The sequence below is a fragment of the Phalangium opilio genome, unplaced genomic scaffold (genome assembly GCF_054372755.1).
Source record: "Phalangium opilio isolate 3A_F unplaced genomic scaffold, DU_Popi_V2 ptg000362l_1, whole genome shotgun sequence".
Taxonomy (NCBI): domain Eukaryota; kingdom Metazoa; phylum Arthropoda; class Arachnida; order Opiliones; family Phalangiidae; genus Phalangium; species Phalangium opilio.
The window spans coordinates 144075-158736 of record NW_028324231.1 but is presented as its reverse complement, the minus strand read 5'-3'; the positions used below and the strand labels follow the sequence as shown (position 1 = coordinate 158736).

At 39.9% G+C, this 14662-nt stretch overlaps 1 protein-coding gene and 2 long non-coding RNA genes across 4 annotated transcripts; 1 reads left to right on the top strand and 2 right to left on the bottom strand.

Moving 5' to 3' along the window:
* The first annotated feature begins 638 nt into the window (after nucleotides 1-638).
* On the top strand, nucleotides 639-4215 carry LOC149597292 (uncharacterized). 2 transcript variants are annotated; one of them, XR_016379246.1, is made up of 4 exons: nucleotides 639-718; nucleotides 782-2396; nucleotides 3410-3494; nucleotides 3591-4215. It is a non-coding gene; the product is annotated as an uncharacterized LOC149597292 (long non-coding RNA). The 2 variants fall into 2 exon arrangements; XR_016379245.1 differs by lacking the exon at nucleotides 639-718 and having other exon boundaries at nucleotides 1279-2396.
* LOC149597291 (uncharacterized) lies at nucleotides 4056-6671 on the bottom strand. The gene is made up of 2 exons (XR_016379247.1): nucleotides 5048-6671; nucleotides 4056-4332 (listed from the first exon to the last, which is right to left on the bottom strand). It is a non-coding gene; the product is annotated as an uncharacterized LOC149597291 (long non-coding RNA).
* Nucleotides 6672-7472: 801 nt separating this feature from the next.
* Nucleotides 7473-14135, bottom strand: LOC149597290 (uncharacterized). The gene is made up of 3 exons (XM_089860973.1): nucleotides 12919-14135; nucleotides 8609-8842; nucleotides 7473-7729 (listed from the first exon to the last, which is right to left on the bottom strand). The coding sequence occupies exons 1-2, from the start codon at nucleotides 13094-13096 to the stop codon at nucleotides 8688-8690; spliced, it is 333 nt and encodes a 110-aa protein (XP_089717099.1). The 5' UTR covers nucleotides 13097-14135; the 3' UTR covers nucleotides 7473-7729; nucleotides 8609-8687.
* Between the last annotated feature and the right edge of the window lie 527 nt (nucleotides 14136-14662).

Below are 14662 nucleotides of genomic sequence, written 5' to 3'. Positions count from 1 at the left end.
GCAACGCAATTTAGTACAGGCGAAGGCAGGGCGTCGTGCGCCAAGTCCTGCCTTTGTCTGTACTAAATTGCGTTGCGTCCGACGTACGTTTATGAATTGACCCTTAAGTGACTAATTAATTTAAAAACAGTAAACAAAAAGTGACTAAATAAGGGCAAATTAAGCTATAAAAAGGACCACTTGAAATGAAATGTTTTCAGAGATGACCGATTTAGAAGATATTTTAAAGGTTGGTGTCGTAATTAAGCCCAATCTATGGCCTTGGATATTTCCAGTCAAAGGAAAGGTCACCTCAGAAAAGGTCTTCGGCGAAATTCAATTAGACCATTTTGGAGCGCAGCTCAGAACGCAAAGTAAAGATGTAGTTTTAAATCAAAAACAAAACATACATTTGAATTGGATTGATTTTAAGTAATAAGTTAAACATTTGCTGAGCGAGCGAAGCGAGCTCCACGATTTTCGGGTTTTATCAACTATTTTTGCGCTTAAACCGTCTTACACTCAATTATATTACGTTGTAGTCGAGAAGATAAATAACACCGAAAGACTCAAAAATCCTTAAAAAGTGACAAATAGTAAGCAAGTTTTGGAAAAGTGACTTTTAGTGAAAAAAAGTGACTTAGTATCAGCCTTAATTGGACCGTTTCCCGCGCGTTAAGCCTGAAAACGATGACGCGCGGGCAAAACCGATATTTTCCTTGGGATATTAGGATTTGACGTAAGGTTTTCTAAACCGGGAATCGTTCAAATCTTAATGAAAAAAATGTATTTTACCTTGTAGTAGGCTCCGTTTTCGCCGCAAACTTCGACAGAAAGATCCTCCATTTTGCTACTGCTCGGGATAATGGGAGAAACTCGTAGGATTGGCTCGCGTTTGTTCCTCTTGTTGATTACCGAACGTATAGATTAAAATTAAAAACTCACGAACTTGCCGACAAACCGAAAATCAGACAAACTAAGAGTAAACTATCGTAACAAAGGCTTTTTATTACGTTCCTGTTTTCGACAAAAAACAATAGTTTATCTTTTGTGTCCAAGAGCGGCCCTAGAATGGGAAGTATTTTTTAATTTTTTTGGGGGGACGATTTTGCACTTTTTTGAATAACGACGAGGAAATATACTCTCAGTATTTAAAAAAGTTAATCTGGTGGAAACCTTGTTTTATTTTTTAACTCACTTCCTTTTTTATAAAAAAAAACCACATCCCCTCGTTTCATCTGAGTTCCACTCCAGCACCTTAGAGTATATTTTATTTACAAACTCGCAGATTATACCTCGACCTTGTGGTCTTATACAAAATATTGCAACAACCAGACCAATCTTATTTCGCCTCAATGAAATCAACCATCACGCGTGGGAATACCCTGAAACTACATCTCCCCCACTCAAAACGTAACTCTGTCAAATTCTCATTCTTTCGTCGTGTCATCACTCCCTGGAACAAGCTGCCCCAAGAGATCGCTTCCGCTCCATCGCTGGCGATCTTTAAACGGATGCTCCGACTCCACCTGATCTAACTACAAAAAACTGGCTATATGGCACCAAGCCCTAGCCTTGTCCCGGACCCAGAGCAAAAAAAAAAAAAAAATCTATGCCCTATTCTCATTGGTTAACATATTCGTGTGTGGCTCGTGCCTCCAGAGAGAATTTTGAAGGGGAGTGGAAGACTCTATTAAACGTGATGAAGCCCAAACAAGTTGTCGCGTTGAGCTTTTTGGGGTAGGCGAGTTTCCGGTCACATGTTCTAAAATCTCTCTGTTACAAACGCTGGCGATCTTTAAACGGAAGCTAACTACAAAATTCTAGCCCTAGCCTAATCCCGGACCCAGAGCAAAAAAAAAAAAAAAATACCTGAAATCGACCTGCCTTAGACAGGGCCGGAAATAAGAAAAATTTCTTATAGGACATGTGTCCCGTGACCCCCTGTTTGACTTGAAAATTTATAGGACATTGTCCACTGGAGTGTGCAAAAATAGTGTCGCATCTCTATAGTCAAGCTATCAAAACTTGGGAAAATTTATTGGTCAAAATGTCCAGTGACCCCCTTAGTTTTTGAAAAAATTATGGGACATTTTAAAATTTTATTGGACAATGTCCAGTGTCCTGTGCTTATTTCCGGCCCTGCCTGCCTAGCCCTAGATAACGTTTAGCAGACGACGTTGCGCTAGATTCCAAACCACCCCTTCCACTCCCCTTCTAAATTCTCTTTGGTGCCTCCAGATTTTTAGCTATAAAAAGACGTTGTGGACGGTTGGTATTCACAGACTGTGGTTCCGACTTCCGATTCCTTTTTATCGCTTTTATCGCTTTTATCGCTTTTATTGTTTTTATCGCTTTTATTATTTTAACTTATAAATTTTAAAGTTCATTTTTAATTGCGATGAACGGGGCATGAGGTAAGTAAAGATTAAAGTTAGCGAAAAAGCAAAAAGCTGCGGTTATGGCAGTAAAAACTTGTAATTATTAGCCATATTGCAGGGCTCCCACTTGGTCCCTAAAAGTCCCTAAAGTCCCTATTTTCCTACAAGGTCCTTAATCTACCCTAAAATTGGTATTCGGTCCTTAAATCACCCTATTTTTATAAACCTTAGAAAAAGTATAAGTAAATTTCTTATATGAGATTTGACCAGAGCCCCAAATTTGCGGAGCTCGCTTCGCTCGCTCCGGTTATTTATGATTTACTTAATGTTAAATTTAAACGAATTAATTGGCTAATTTTTATAACAATATAAACTCGTGCAAAAATTATTCCACTGAATTTAGACTGGTTTTCATATATGTTCGCCATGTACGTTATTGCAAACGGCCAGAGAAATTTGTTCAAGTTAGTCAGGGAAAACCTGGAAAAGTCAGGGAATTTCGTTCCAAAACTTTTGTACGAACCCTGTACTGAAATTCTAGTTCAGTGGATTTTTTAAAAAAACGGTAAACATGATACGAAAATAGTTACTTCTAATCAAAAAAACCTTCCTTACTTATACATTAGAGCCAGTATCAAGTCTTACCTACCGCTCCCTTAGAATAAAAATATAAACAAAAGAAAGTCAGAAATAATATCCTGTTTTGTCGAAAAAATAGAAAAGAGTAATAGGTTCCTAACTGTTTGTGATATTTTCACAGAATAGATATCATTTTGTTTTACCAGTGGTCCCTTTTTGGTTCCTACTTTTAGAATTTAGGTCCCTATTTTACCCTATTTTTATCGTGAAAAGTCCCTTTTTCCCCTATTTATTTTTGAGATTTTGGTGGGAGCCCTGATATTGTTTAATGTGTTATATTATCCACTTGTCACTCCTCCCACTAGTCCTGGAAATTCTTTCATTAATTAATTAATTGCCTTCAAGCCCTTTGTTAGTTTAAATCTTAAATTAGTTTACGACTATTCCTAAATTTAATTAATTGCCTTCAGCTTCATTTCGAGATGAAAGCCTGTCTCAAAGAGCTCGGTTTATCGCAGAAGGAATTGACCAATTTGAAGCTCCAGAATAATTTAGGTAAGAATCGTGTTTATATTTCGAGCATGGATGGATGTCTCGATGTCTCGGTGTTGTTTTGTAAAATGGTGTGTCCCAATAACCGCGCTAAAGCAGGTCAAGGTGTTAGTCTTCAAGATGAACTGAACGCCGATGCCCAAACCCGAGCCCTCCATCTCGAACTGGAGAAGAACAAACTCAGGATGGAAGTTATTTTTAAATTATTTTTAAATTATTTTTAAATTATTTTTAAATTATTTTTAAATTATTTTTAAATTATTTTTAAATTATTTTTAAATTATTTTTAAATTATTTTTAATTTTTTTAATTATTTTTAAATTATTTTTAAATCTTTTAATTATTTTTAAATGATGACCGTTGTCAATTGGCAATGGATTGTAATGAAAAACCCCCGTCGCTATAATTTTTTAATTAATTTTTAAAATTTTTAAATTAATTACAATTAAATGATAACCTACTTTAGCAACTTAAGCAGACTTTTTTCCCCTGGACTTGTATACTAAACTAACAAAAAAATTCCAGATTTGCAAAAACTGTTTAAGAAAATGTACAGTTTCATAATTTTTGTAATTAAACATTTTAATTTTCATGGAACTTTTTTGTAATTTAACATTTTAATTTTCATGGAACTTTTTAGAAATGAAATTGGACTCGTTTAAAAATGTAAAGATAACAAATATTTCATGTTCAAATAAAAATTCACTGATATTGATTTTAGAAATGAGTTTCTATTTATTGAAATAGAAATCGAATTGATTGGTGGGTCTGCCAAATTAATTTGTAGACCAATCGCGGTGATTGCATGGTTATAGGGTAGAAGGATCGTCTGCTCGATTGCCTAAAGGAGGAGTAAATAAGAGTTTCAAATTAATTTCGCGCTTTAATAATTGACTAGAATACTACTATGAATATGGAGAGTGATTTGCAAATTATCTCAACCCAATAAAAATAAGTCAGACAAAAGATGAGTTGACGACGATATTGAGGTAGCCTCAAGTTTAAAGTATCCTTGCATGGGGAGCAAAGAGTACTATAACATATCCAAAGGAGATCCCCGTATCTCTAATAGAACGAGAGTTATGAGCCTACAAAGTTCAGTGCTAAAATCATAAGTAACATAATAACAATAAGTGAGACGATACCATACGTTGACGAACATTTTGCTTAATATCTCGGCCCCTGTTTGTCGTAGCCCTATGTTCTTGGTATGGTTGGATGGGGGACAAATTGGTCTATAACATACTCAAAGGACATCCCCGTATCTCTAGTAGAAACAGAGTTACGAGCCTGCAAAGTAACCTAGCTTAATCAAACCCAACCTAACTTAACCTAATCTATAATATTAAGGGTAATATACAGACATAAAACATGGAAATTGTATATTTTAATTAATTTCCGCGACTTAAATGTAATTAATTATGCTATAATTAACCTGGAATAAATTAAATTTATTGAAAAAACTGTGTATTTTGAATGTGCTAAGGGCTAAAGTACAGTTTGGGAACACAGAAATGTTTTGAATAGTCTTAAATATTAAATTATGCATATATTACCTGTTATAAAAATGTTCCAAACATACTCTACTGACGTAACATTTAACCATCCCCCCAAATTCCAATCTTTTCTATGAAGAGTCGAAGACACTCACTAAGCCTTGGCCCTTTCTAAACTGTCATTGCTTAAGCCTTGGTTCTTTTACATAAACATTGCTTTTTCAATTACCTTTGGTCTATAGAACTGAAAAAAACACGAACGTTTCTTTCACGTAATCATGGTTTGAACACTTCTTAACCATTTTTAATTGCAATTAACGAAAGAACTTGGTTAAATTAAACTAAATACAAACGCAAACACGAAAGGTCACAGTCACACAGGAGCTAAGCACAGGCTGCCAGACTCAGTCACTCAGCTCAGCTGATGCCGCCCGCAGGTAGGACCGGAAATAAGCAAAGAGCATTAAGCATTGTATAATAATATTTTAATGCTTTTAAGAACTAAAGGGGGGTCACTGGACATTTTTACCAATAAATATTGCGTATTTTTGATTGATTACGACGTCACGACGACAGTAACGACACAAAGAAGGCCTTTCCGGGGATGCAGTTTCCCATTCTCGCTCAAACTGTCTACATTCTTGCTACTCCGTAAATACTTGTGGCTGGCTAGGCGGGTTTTTTGAATTTCAGATCTCTGTCAAGTTTCTTTCACGTAATCATGGTTTGAACACGTCTTATTTGCTAGGGTGTAGGCTTAGTAGGTTATGGCGTTTTCCTTTGGGCCAATTTTGTGTTGCCGGCGCTGGCGGCAAAAAAACCGAATTTCGCGTAATGCTGTTACAGGATCAAACAAATTATCGACAACTTCAAATGTCAATGGAATATACCCATGACAGTAACATATTTAATCTTGTTTCAATGGAACACACTATTCGTTTGACTTTGGTACGAAATAGCTAGGTTCGGAAGAAGTCAGTTCTTATACTAGTACAAAGTGTGTATTCCATTGGTAGGGTGGAAAATGCCCCTTAAGAACCGATAAATGCAAGTTTGCCATGTAAATCCATTGGTGTTACGATCACGTGATCGTGACGACACAATAAATGTTGTAGTATGCGTATTCCATTGGAAAAATGTCACATTCCCATCGCCCTAATTGCCGGAACAAAAGCGTGAAAGCAGAATTTCCCTTCCGAAAAGTAGTTCAGTTCAGTTCTACTCAATTTAGAGCTTGCGCAGTGCCATTCTTTGATCATTTTTGATGCACTTTACCACACCCACTTTGCTTTTCGACCTTTGGGATCTTTGCGGATATCCAACTGGGCCTTGGCTTTACCAACGCCATCTACATTTTTTTCTAGGGACATGAATATGCCTGATAATTACACGATCGCTCCGCGTTCATTACACCACTACTTAGCACGCCGACGTTCGAGCAGACGATAATTATGAAACGATAGCCCATGAAATCGTATTCCAATGGACTTTATAAGCGCCATGTTTCGAATTATTATTGCTGTGTTGGCAAGGCAGTAGTGCTGGCATGGCGCTGGGAGTTCAAGGCTAATTTTACCAATGGAGCATGCACAGCGTCTCATCACTACTGAGCTTAAACCATTGGAATACGCAAAGGTTTTTCGAGCGCCTCCGGCAGTAAAAAAACTGCCCAAAGGAAAACGCCATTAGTTTTTATAGTTATGGGTATTTAAAAATATTGGAGTCTAAAGGCCCGTTCAGACGACACTCTTTTTCTCGCTACGCTCGCTGTGCTGAGCTCATCAGATTTTCTGGCTTCACCAGCCTCTAGAAAATGCACTGTTCACACGGTCAAAATTTTCTCATTCTTGATCTCGGGAAAGCGAGAAAAAAAGTTGAAAAAATTCAACTTTTTTTCTCTCTTTGCTCGGCACAGCCAATAGAGTGCTTCCGAAATGACGTTATTCTTTGTTGTGTAGTCTGCTACTTTGTAGAAATGTGTTTTCTTCGGTTTCACTAGTCCGAATCCCTTAAAATTTTACTGATAAGGATTTTAAATTATCGTGCAAAGTTTTAAAACGATTAGTTGTTTTCCAAAAAATTCATTAAAGTTTTATATATGCGTAATTTAAACCTTTTTTAAGAAAAGAAATATTCGTTTTAAAACTTTGCACACGATAATTTATAACCCTTCAATATATATCTCATTAAAATTTCAAGGGATTCGAACCAGCGAAACCGAAGAAAACACATTTCCACAGAGTAGCAGACTACACAACAAAGAATGACGTCATTTCGGAAGCACTCTATTGGCTGTGCCGAGCAAAGAGAGAAAAAAAAGTTGAATTTTTTCAACTTTTTTTCTCGCTTTCCCGAGATCAAGAATGAGAAAATTTTGACCGTGTTAACAGTGCATTTTCTAGAGGCTGGTGAAGCCAGAAAATCTGATGAGCTCAGCACAGCGAGCGTAGCGAGAAAAAGAGTGTCGTCTGAACGGGCCTTTAAATTAAGAACAACAAGTCTTTATTGAGTATTGCTTTACAGCGAGTTGAAATTCGGCAGTCATCCCTGCCGCTTACTCGTGGCTGGTTGCGGGTGAATGTTTTTGTCGAGCTCCGCAGCTTCGGCCCCGCTGGGATTGCAAAGCCCTCTGGCGCCATAATGACAGCGGGTTCCCCTTCTTTACTTTCCCCCGCGCCAGGACACTTTCCCCCGTACACCCTGAACTCAGCAGTGGCGCCGCTAAGGAAAATTTCGAGGCCCCTTATAAAATTTCAAGAGAAAAATTTAGTCCCACAGCGTAGCGTCAGAGAGAATTTAGAAGGGGAGTGGAAGGCCCCCGCCCTTTGACTCTATTAAACGTGATGACGCCCAAACAAGATGTCGCGTTGAGCTTTTTGGGGTAGGCGAGTTTCCGGTCACGTGTTCTAAAATCTATCTACCGGAAATCGACCTGCCTAGATAACGTTTAGCAGACGACGTTGCGCTAAATTCCAAACCACCCCTTCCAAACCACCCCTTCCACTCCCCTTCTAAATTCTCTCTGGTAGCGTCGATAATATTAAATTTACAACTATCATAATGTATTAAAGTTCAGTATAGAGTAATGTCAGTTCTACTATGCAAACGTCATACCATAGAGCAGCGTCGGTAGAGGGGGGGAGTAGACTGTATATCCCTCCCTCTAGGCGCGCCTTTGTAAGAGGGGATACTGTACGCGCCTGGTAGGGGGGATGACACTGAGCTAAGAGATAGAAGGGTGTGACGTTTGCATACGTAGAACTTACCCCCCCTCTTACAAAAGCGCGCCTAGAGGGAGGGATATACAGTCTACTCCCCTCTCTACGGACACTACTCTATTATCAGACAATAGACAATTAATAAATATTATTATATCAGGGATAGATTTAATTTTAGAAGTAGGAATGGAGAACAGATCGGTAATCTGGGCGCGCGTCAATGTCCCGGACCCCCCCCCCCCTTACACCCGGGACGGAGGGGAATGAAAGAGGCGGTGGGTCAAGGAATAACGGATTTTTCGCTAAAAGGGTCATCGTACTCGTGAAACTTTGTCTAACGTTAATTGCCTTGTATGTCAAAATAAATAGGTAGGTATAAATGGTATTTTAGTGTTATGGTTACCTCATTTCGGGGCCCATCTGAAATTTACGGGTAGGCTGGAGCCTCCCCAGCCTACCCCCTGGCGGCGCCACTGGCCAACTCAGGTACGGTGTTCGTTGTTTTGGCGGTTGCTTTGCATAAATCCGACTTGCACGACCAATAAGCAATTGCAGGTCCCACCTTTTTCGTCACGTGGAATATATGGTTGAGGATCATCAACCACATGACGGGTTTTAGCGAGCTGATATTCCATATCTAAAATGAAAGCCTTGTAACAATGAATGCCTCGTTTCAGTGGTGTTAGAATTTTGGAAGGGAATTCAGAGCATGAAAGGGTCTCTAAAGAAGTCGGCGGACCGTTGGAATTTTTTTTAAAACGTCGTTATTGACGTCACAATCCCCTTGAGCAAAACGAAAGTCTTTCCTTCTAGCAAACGCAGCAGGGGTCTCGGACTCTCGCGGGTCAGAACTGGGGAAACGCCGAAGCAGGGCGGCACTCAACCAATCACAAGAGAGGGGAGGATGGGTCGGGTGAGTTTTTTTTTAAATAAAAATTCAACGGTCCGCCCTAGGAGGATGGAACTCGTTCCGGGAGGGGAAAATAGCTTGCCAATAGTACAGAAGTCTTACACCCATGCGTGGCAGTATGAACAAGTTGGGAAAACCAAAATATTACCTCTCCGAGTCAAGACGACTACTTACAAACTTATTTACCCAGATATGGAAATGTTTCTTAAGTTAAAATTTATGAAATATTAAAGCAGTATACAAAGCATAGCAAATATACTCTAAATCAGACGACATTTTACATCCAATTATGATATACTTGTACACATTAAAATCATCCGATGGGGGAAAAACGGGAAATGAAGAAATAAAACTTTGGAGGGATATTACCTTTACGTGTTTGTAAAGGCCCAATTTTCTACTTCTCAACTGTATGCCCTCTATGTTCAAAGCCATATTCACAACAGGGTTGCCATGTAAAGACTATCCTCTCGTTTCACCTCAACGATTTTCTTAGTTTTGCCAACATGATTGTTAACGTTACATAACACCAAAGCTTATTTGTGGCTACACACACTGAAAGTAAATGCGCATCATAAAAAGCATGAAAACACGAAGCTATAATCCGATTACGATCAGACCTTTCACTGGTCACCAAAAACGACAGCGGATTTTGGAAATGTTTACCGGTGAGCTCTGTCGTCATAGCTTTTCTCCGGTCATCCGCGTTTTATAAATGACGCTAGCGCAATAAAGCGTGCAAGGTACCAAGGCTTAACAAAAATTTTATGATAACATATTTATAGAGATAGATAACACCTTTTATAATTAAAATTAGAAACTAACATATCTCTTAAAATTCTCGCGTGATCAACTGATTTCACGCCAATTAAATAGCTATAGTCCCATCAGAATCATCAAGCTATTTGTATTAATTCCTCCATGGTTTTTTCGCCAAGCTGAGAACTACGCGTTTTACGTCACGTTATCCAAAATGCCGACTATTTTCTTTGAAGACCGCGCTAGCTCAGCGCTGAGCACCATGACGTCTAAATTCATAAACAAAATCCCGTTATGTAGGACACTGTTCATAGCGCTGGGCTCTGCTGAACGCGGCCCAGATTTCCACCATGATTATAAAATTTAAGCCTAATTATTTAAAAGTGTATTTAACTTTCGGCTCACTCTGAACCGTTAATGTCTCTGCATTACAGAAACGAAAACCAAGCGTTTACTTTTTGGTTCACTAGGCCTATTGACAAATAAAAGTTCATTTGACCAACATAGTAGCGTTGTGCTTGTATTCACTTTAGAAAGGATTATCCTATAAACAGATCTAGTATAGCTTAAGTAATATATAAACATCCATTTTAAATAATAATATTTAAAAAAATCTTTGGAATATCAAAATGAAATAGAGCTTGAAAGCTACAAAAGTACTAAATGCATCATAATTACGAAAAATATTTCCACATATTCACTTTATATTAAGGATAAAGGGAATATTATGGTTCTGTAGGATTTCTTTACACATCAAAACAAAACGAACTTCTAACGCAGCGCACTTATGTAACAACGGACGGACACACACAGACAAAAACATAGGCTGCTTTTTAACTCTTTCCGTATTAATTTTGAATTGAGAAACAAGATTATCTTAAATATTAAAATAAATATAATTAATATTTAACATTTTCTTCGTTAGTTATTCGCCTTATTGATCGTTACATCGTGTTGATAAAGAACAATTAAACATTCTTGAGAGACTTGACTAATATTGGCGTTTGAAATGAAGCATACGCCGGTTGCTTCGCCTCACTCAAATAGGTAGTATATAAGGGTGTCGAACTACAGCTAAAAGCAAGAACAACCGCAATTGCGAAAACCTTTGGTGGTGATCCCACCTTAGGGAGGCTAGACGTTTCTCGTAACCCTAGCTGATCGCCGCGAATGTCTTAAACCCAACGATGACGATGGAGTAGAAGCCAGGTGTACAGACTGGTGTCCAAGTGGAATGGACGAAGACCAGAAGATGGTGGTGATTAGAAGCCAGTATGTACAGACTGGTGTCCAAGTGGGATGGACAAAGACCAGAAGATGGTGGTGATTAGAAGCCAGTATGTACAGACTGGTGTCCATGTGGAATGGACGAAGACCAGAGGATGGTGGTGATTAGAAGCCAGTATGTACAGACTGGTGTCCATGTGGAATGGACGAAGACCAGAGGATGGTGGTGATTAGAAGCCAGTATGTACAGACTGGTGTCCATGGGGGATGGACAAAAACAAAGACCAGAAGATGGTGGTGTTAGAAGCCAGTGTGTACAGACTGGTGTCCATGTGGAATGGACAATTGACTAGTCAGATGAAGTAATAGTGGTCAGTTGAATTGTGGATAGCCTCAAGTTTTGAATTTTCCGGGAACTGTGAATGCGGTCCGGAAATAGCGAACACATTTGCTTCGATTCGGAAACTGCGAACGCGGTCCCCTGGGGTGTAAGTCAATAACAACAGCCAGACAGACAGACAGACAGACAGACACACACGTCGAAATTAGAACCTCTCCGTGACATACGTCACTCGGAGAGGTAAAAAGTGGGCATACGCTTTAACTGCTGCCTAGCGGACGAAAATGAAATCCTATTTCTTGAGTCTCCTACTCCCCCCCGCCCCTTCTCTATGACCCTGAGAAAAAATTTGAATTCTAACCGTCCGTCTGCTTCACTCTTCAGTAAGTTCAGTGTTTGGATGTCTTTAGTTCGTTTCATTTCGATTCATTAAGTTTTAATGATTAAGTAGTATTTAGTTTTAATGATAAGTAGTATTTAGTTTTAATGATTAAGTAGTATATAGTTTCGTGGAAGAATGAAGTATCCGAAGGAAGTCCGAACTAGCAGAAAACGTTTATCCAAAAAAAAAAACACAATCCTTGGAAATAACTAACAAAGCGCTCGATAGGTGGTGCCACTATCTTATGCGCACCTTTTTACACTGCCAATCATGGCGCACCCGCTCAGCTCTCTTTTCCCCTCCCGGAACGAGTTCCATCCTCCTAGGTCCGCCGACCTCTTTACAGTCCCTTTAAATAGAGATCTTTCATTTGGGTGAACTGAATACTACGTCAAACCTTTACCTCAGTTCTGGCAGCCATATTGGTGGTTTTCAGCTTTCTTCTCGCATTCAACGCACCAATATGGTCGTCTAAATTATCTCACAAATCATAGCTCCACCCCACTGATAGCTCTCTATAGAGTAATGTCAGCGCTACGTATTGCAACGTCACTCCATAGCGTAATCTCGGTAGAGAGGGGAAAAACCAGTTTATCCCTCCCTTTAGGCGCGCTTTTGTAAGAGGGAATACTGAGCGCGCTTGTTAGGGGGGATGACACGTAGATTGGAGATAGAAGGGAGTGACGTTGCTGTACGTAGCGCCGATACTACTCTCCATGCTCCGTGTCATCCCCCCTAACAAGCGCGCTCAGTATAGAGTAATTTCTTTCCCATATACGGCAACGTCATAACCCTCTATCTCTTACCTTAGTGATATCCCCCCTCCCCTTCCCTTCCGGGGGCAAATAGTATTCTCTAGTACAAAGTTGCCCCTAACGTAGGGGATACACAGTTCACTCCCCCTCTCAGCCGAAATTACTCTATTCCCTCTTACAAAAGCGCGCCTAAAGGGAGGGATAAACTGGTTTTTCCCCTCTCTACCGAGATTACTCTATTAGCATATTAAATTAAAAACTCTTTTATAAAGGGAAAGGTCGTTACACCCAAATTTAACAAAGTACCGAGACACGCTTGGTAAAGCGCTTATCAACTTACTCGTGGCTGATTGCGGGTGAATGTTTCCGTCCACCTCTGGCGCAGCTTCGGTGGCGGAGGTGGACGGAGGTGGGGTTGCGATGCTCTCTGGCGCCATATTGGGAGCTGGTTCCCCGCAAAGAATTATACCTTCTTTAATTTCGACTGCGCGCTCGTTGTTTCGGCGGTTGCTTTGCATCCTTCCGCCTCGCACGTCCAATAAGCAATTGGTCCCACTTTAAATCTAGCCCCTCAAAGGTAAACTCGTATCGTCTTTTTAAAGCGACTAAAATTAATATTTAAAAAACTAAAAAATAAGAAATTAAAGACAATTATTTTTTAGCTCTTTTTCGACTAGTTCATTTTTTAAACATAGTTAGGCCAAGAAGTTATATCTAGTATCTCAGAGAGAAGGTATAAATTCGCCAGATTTCCACCTTTATCTCCAGTCCAAACGTAGCCTGTCCGGAGTTAATCCCCGTCTCTAAATTACAACCAGCATCTCATTGGTTCTTGAAAACTCACGTCAGCGCGACGACGCGAGTGACGAAAATTACGTATTTTCCGACTGAGGAGAGGCTGCGAAATAGCCCGGCGCCTCCTTTTACGCCCCCCCCCCTTGTATTTTGAAAGGGGGACTGGGACTATGGCGCCCTGCGAATACAAAGGCATCTTATACCTTCTCTCTGAGATACTGATATAACTTCTTGGTTAGACAGAAACTTATTTTTTATGAATTCTCTTCAGGGCGCTCCGTGACGGGTTTTAGCAAAGAGGGTAGAAAGAGGGGGAGTAGAAGGCTTGGCTGGAGTGTTCTCGCTTTGAAAGTTTACCTCTAAGCTTCCGGTGTGCGCGCGCATCTTTCTCTGCCCTCTTATTGATTGAAACAGAGAGAATTTAGAAGGGGAGTGGAAGGGGTGGTTTGGAATGTAGCGCAACGTCGTCTGCTAAACGTTATCTAGGCAGGTCGATTTCCGGTAGATAGATTTTAGAACACGTGACCGGAAACTCGCCTACCCCAAAAAGCTCAACGCGACATCTTGTTTGGGCGTCATCACGTTTAATAGAGTCAAAGGGGGGCCTTCCACTCCCCTTCTAAATTCTCTCTGGTTGAAATACGGTGAACCGGATATTAGGAGGAAAATATAACAAATAAATAAAAAAGAAAAGCGAGAAGAGCCAAAATGCCTTGCCAAAGCCGCTAGCTTCAACTCCCCCTCTTTCTACCCGAAAGTAATAACCGAAAAGTAAAGTTAAATTGATTAGTACTACACTAGAAACTTGCCGGGAGTATGGCGCACTCCTGTAAGCCAAGCTACTGGGCGGCATGGTTTGAGGGAATAAGACACATGTCGGCGATCCTACCCTATAGGTGCCGACAGCCCCGTGTCCGCCGGAGTTGGCTTGACCCCCAAACCCCCTCCGTCAACTCCTAAGTAAACCTCAATTCCTGGGATTGCAAAGCCCTCTGGCGCCATAATGGTAGCTGGTTCCCAGGGCCGGAAATAAGAAAAATTTCTTATAGGACATGTGTCCCGTGACCCCCTGTTTGACTTGAAAATTTATAGGACATTGTCCACTGGAGTGTGCAAAAATAGTGTTGCATCTCTATAGTCAAGCTATCAAAACTTGGGAAAATTTATTGGTCAAACTGTCCAGTGACCCCCTTAGTTTTTGAAAAAATTATGGGACATTTTAAAATTTTATTGGACAATGTCCAGTGTCCTGTGCTTATTTCCGGCCCTGCTGGTTCCCCGCGAAGAAT

Bases quoted from the DNA above. Each gene is read 5' to 3' on its own strand.
- LOC149597290 (XM_089860973.1), bottom strand. From the start codon at position 13,096: ATGCAAAGCAACCGCCGAAACAACGAGCGCGCAGTCGAAATTAAAGAA. The intron at 8,843-12,918 runs GTAAGTTGATAA...CTTTCATTTTAG, and splicing joins TCACCCGCAATCAGCCACGA to ATATGGAATATCAGCTCGCT.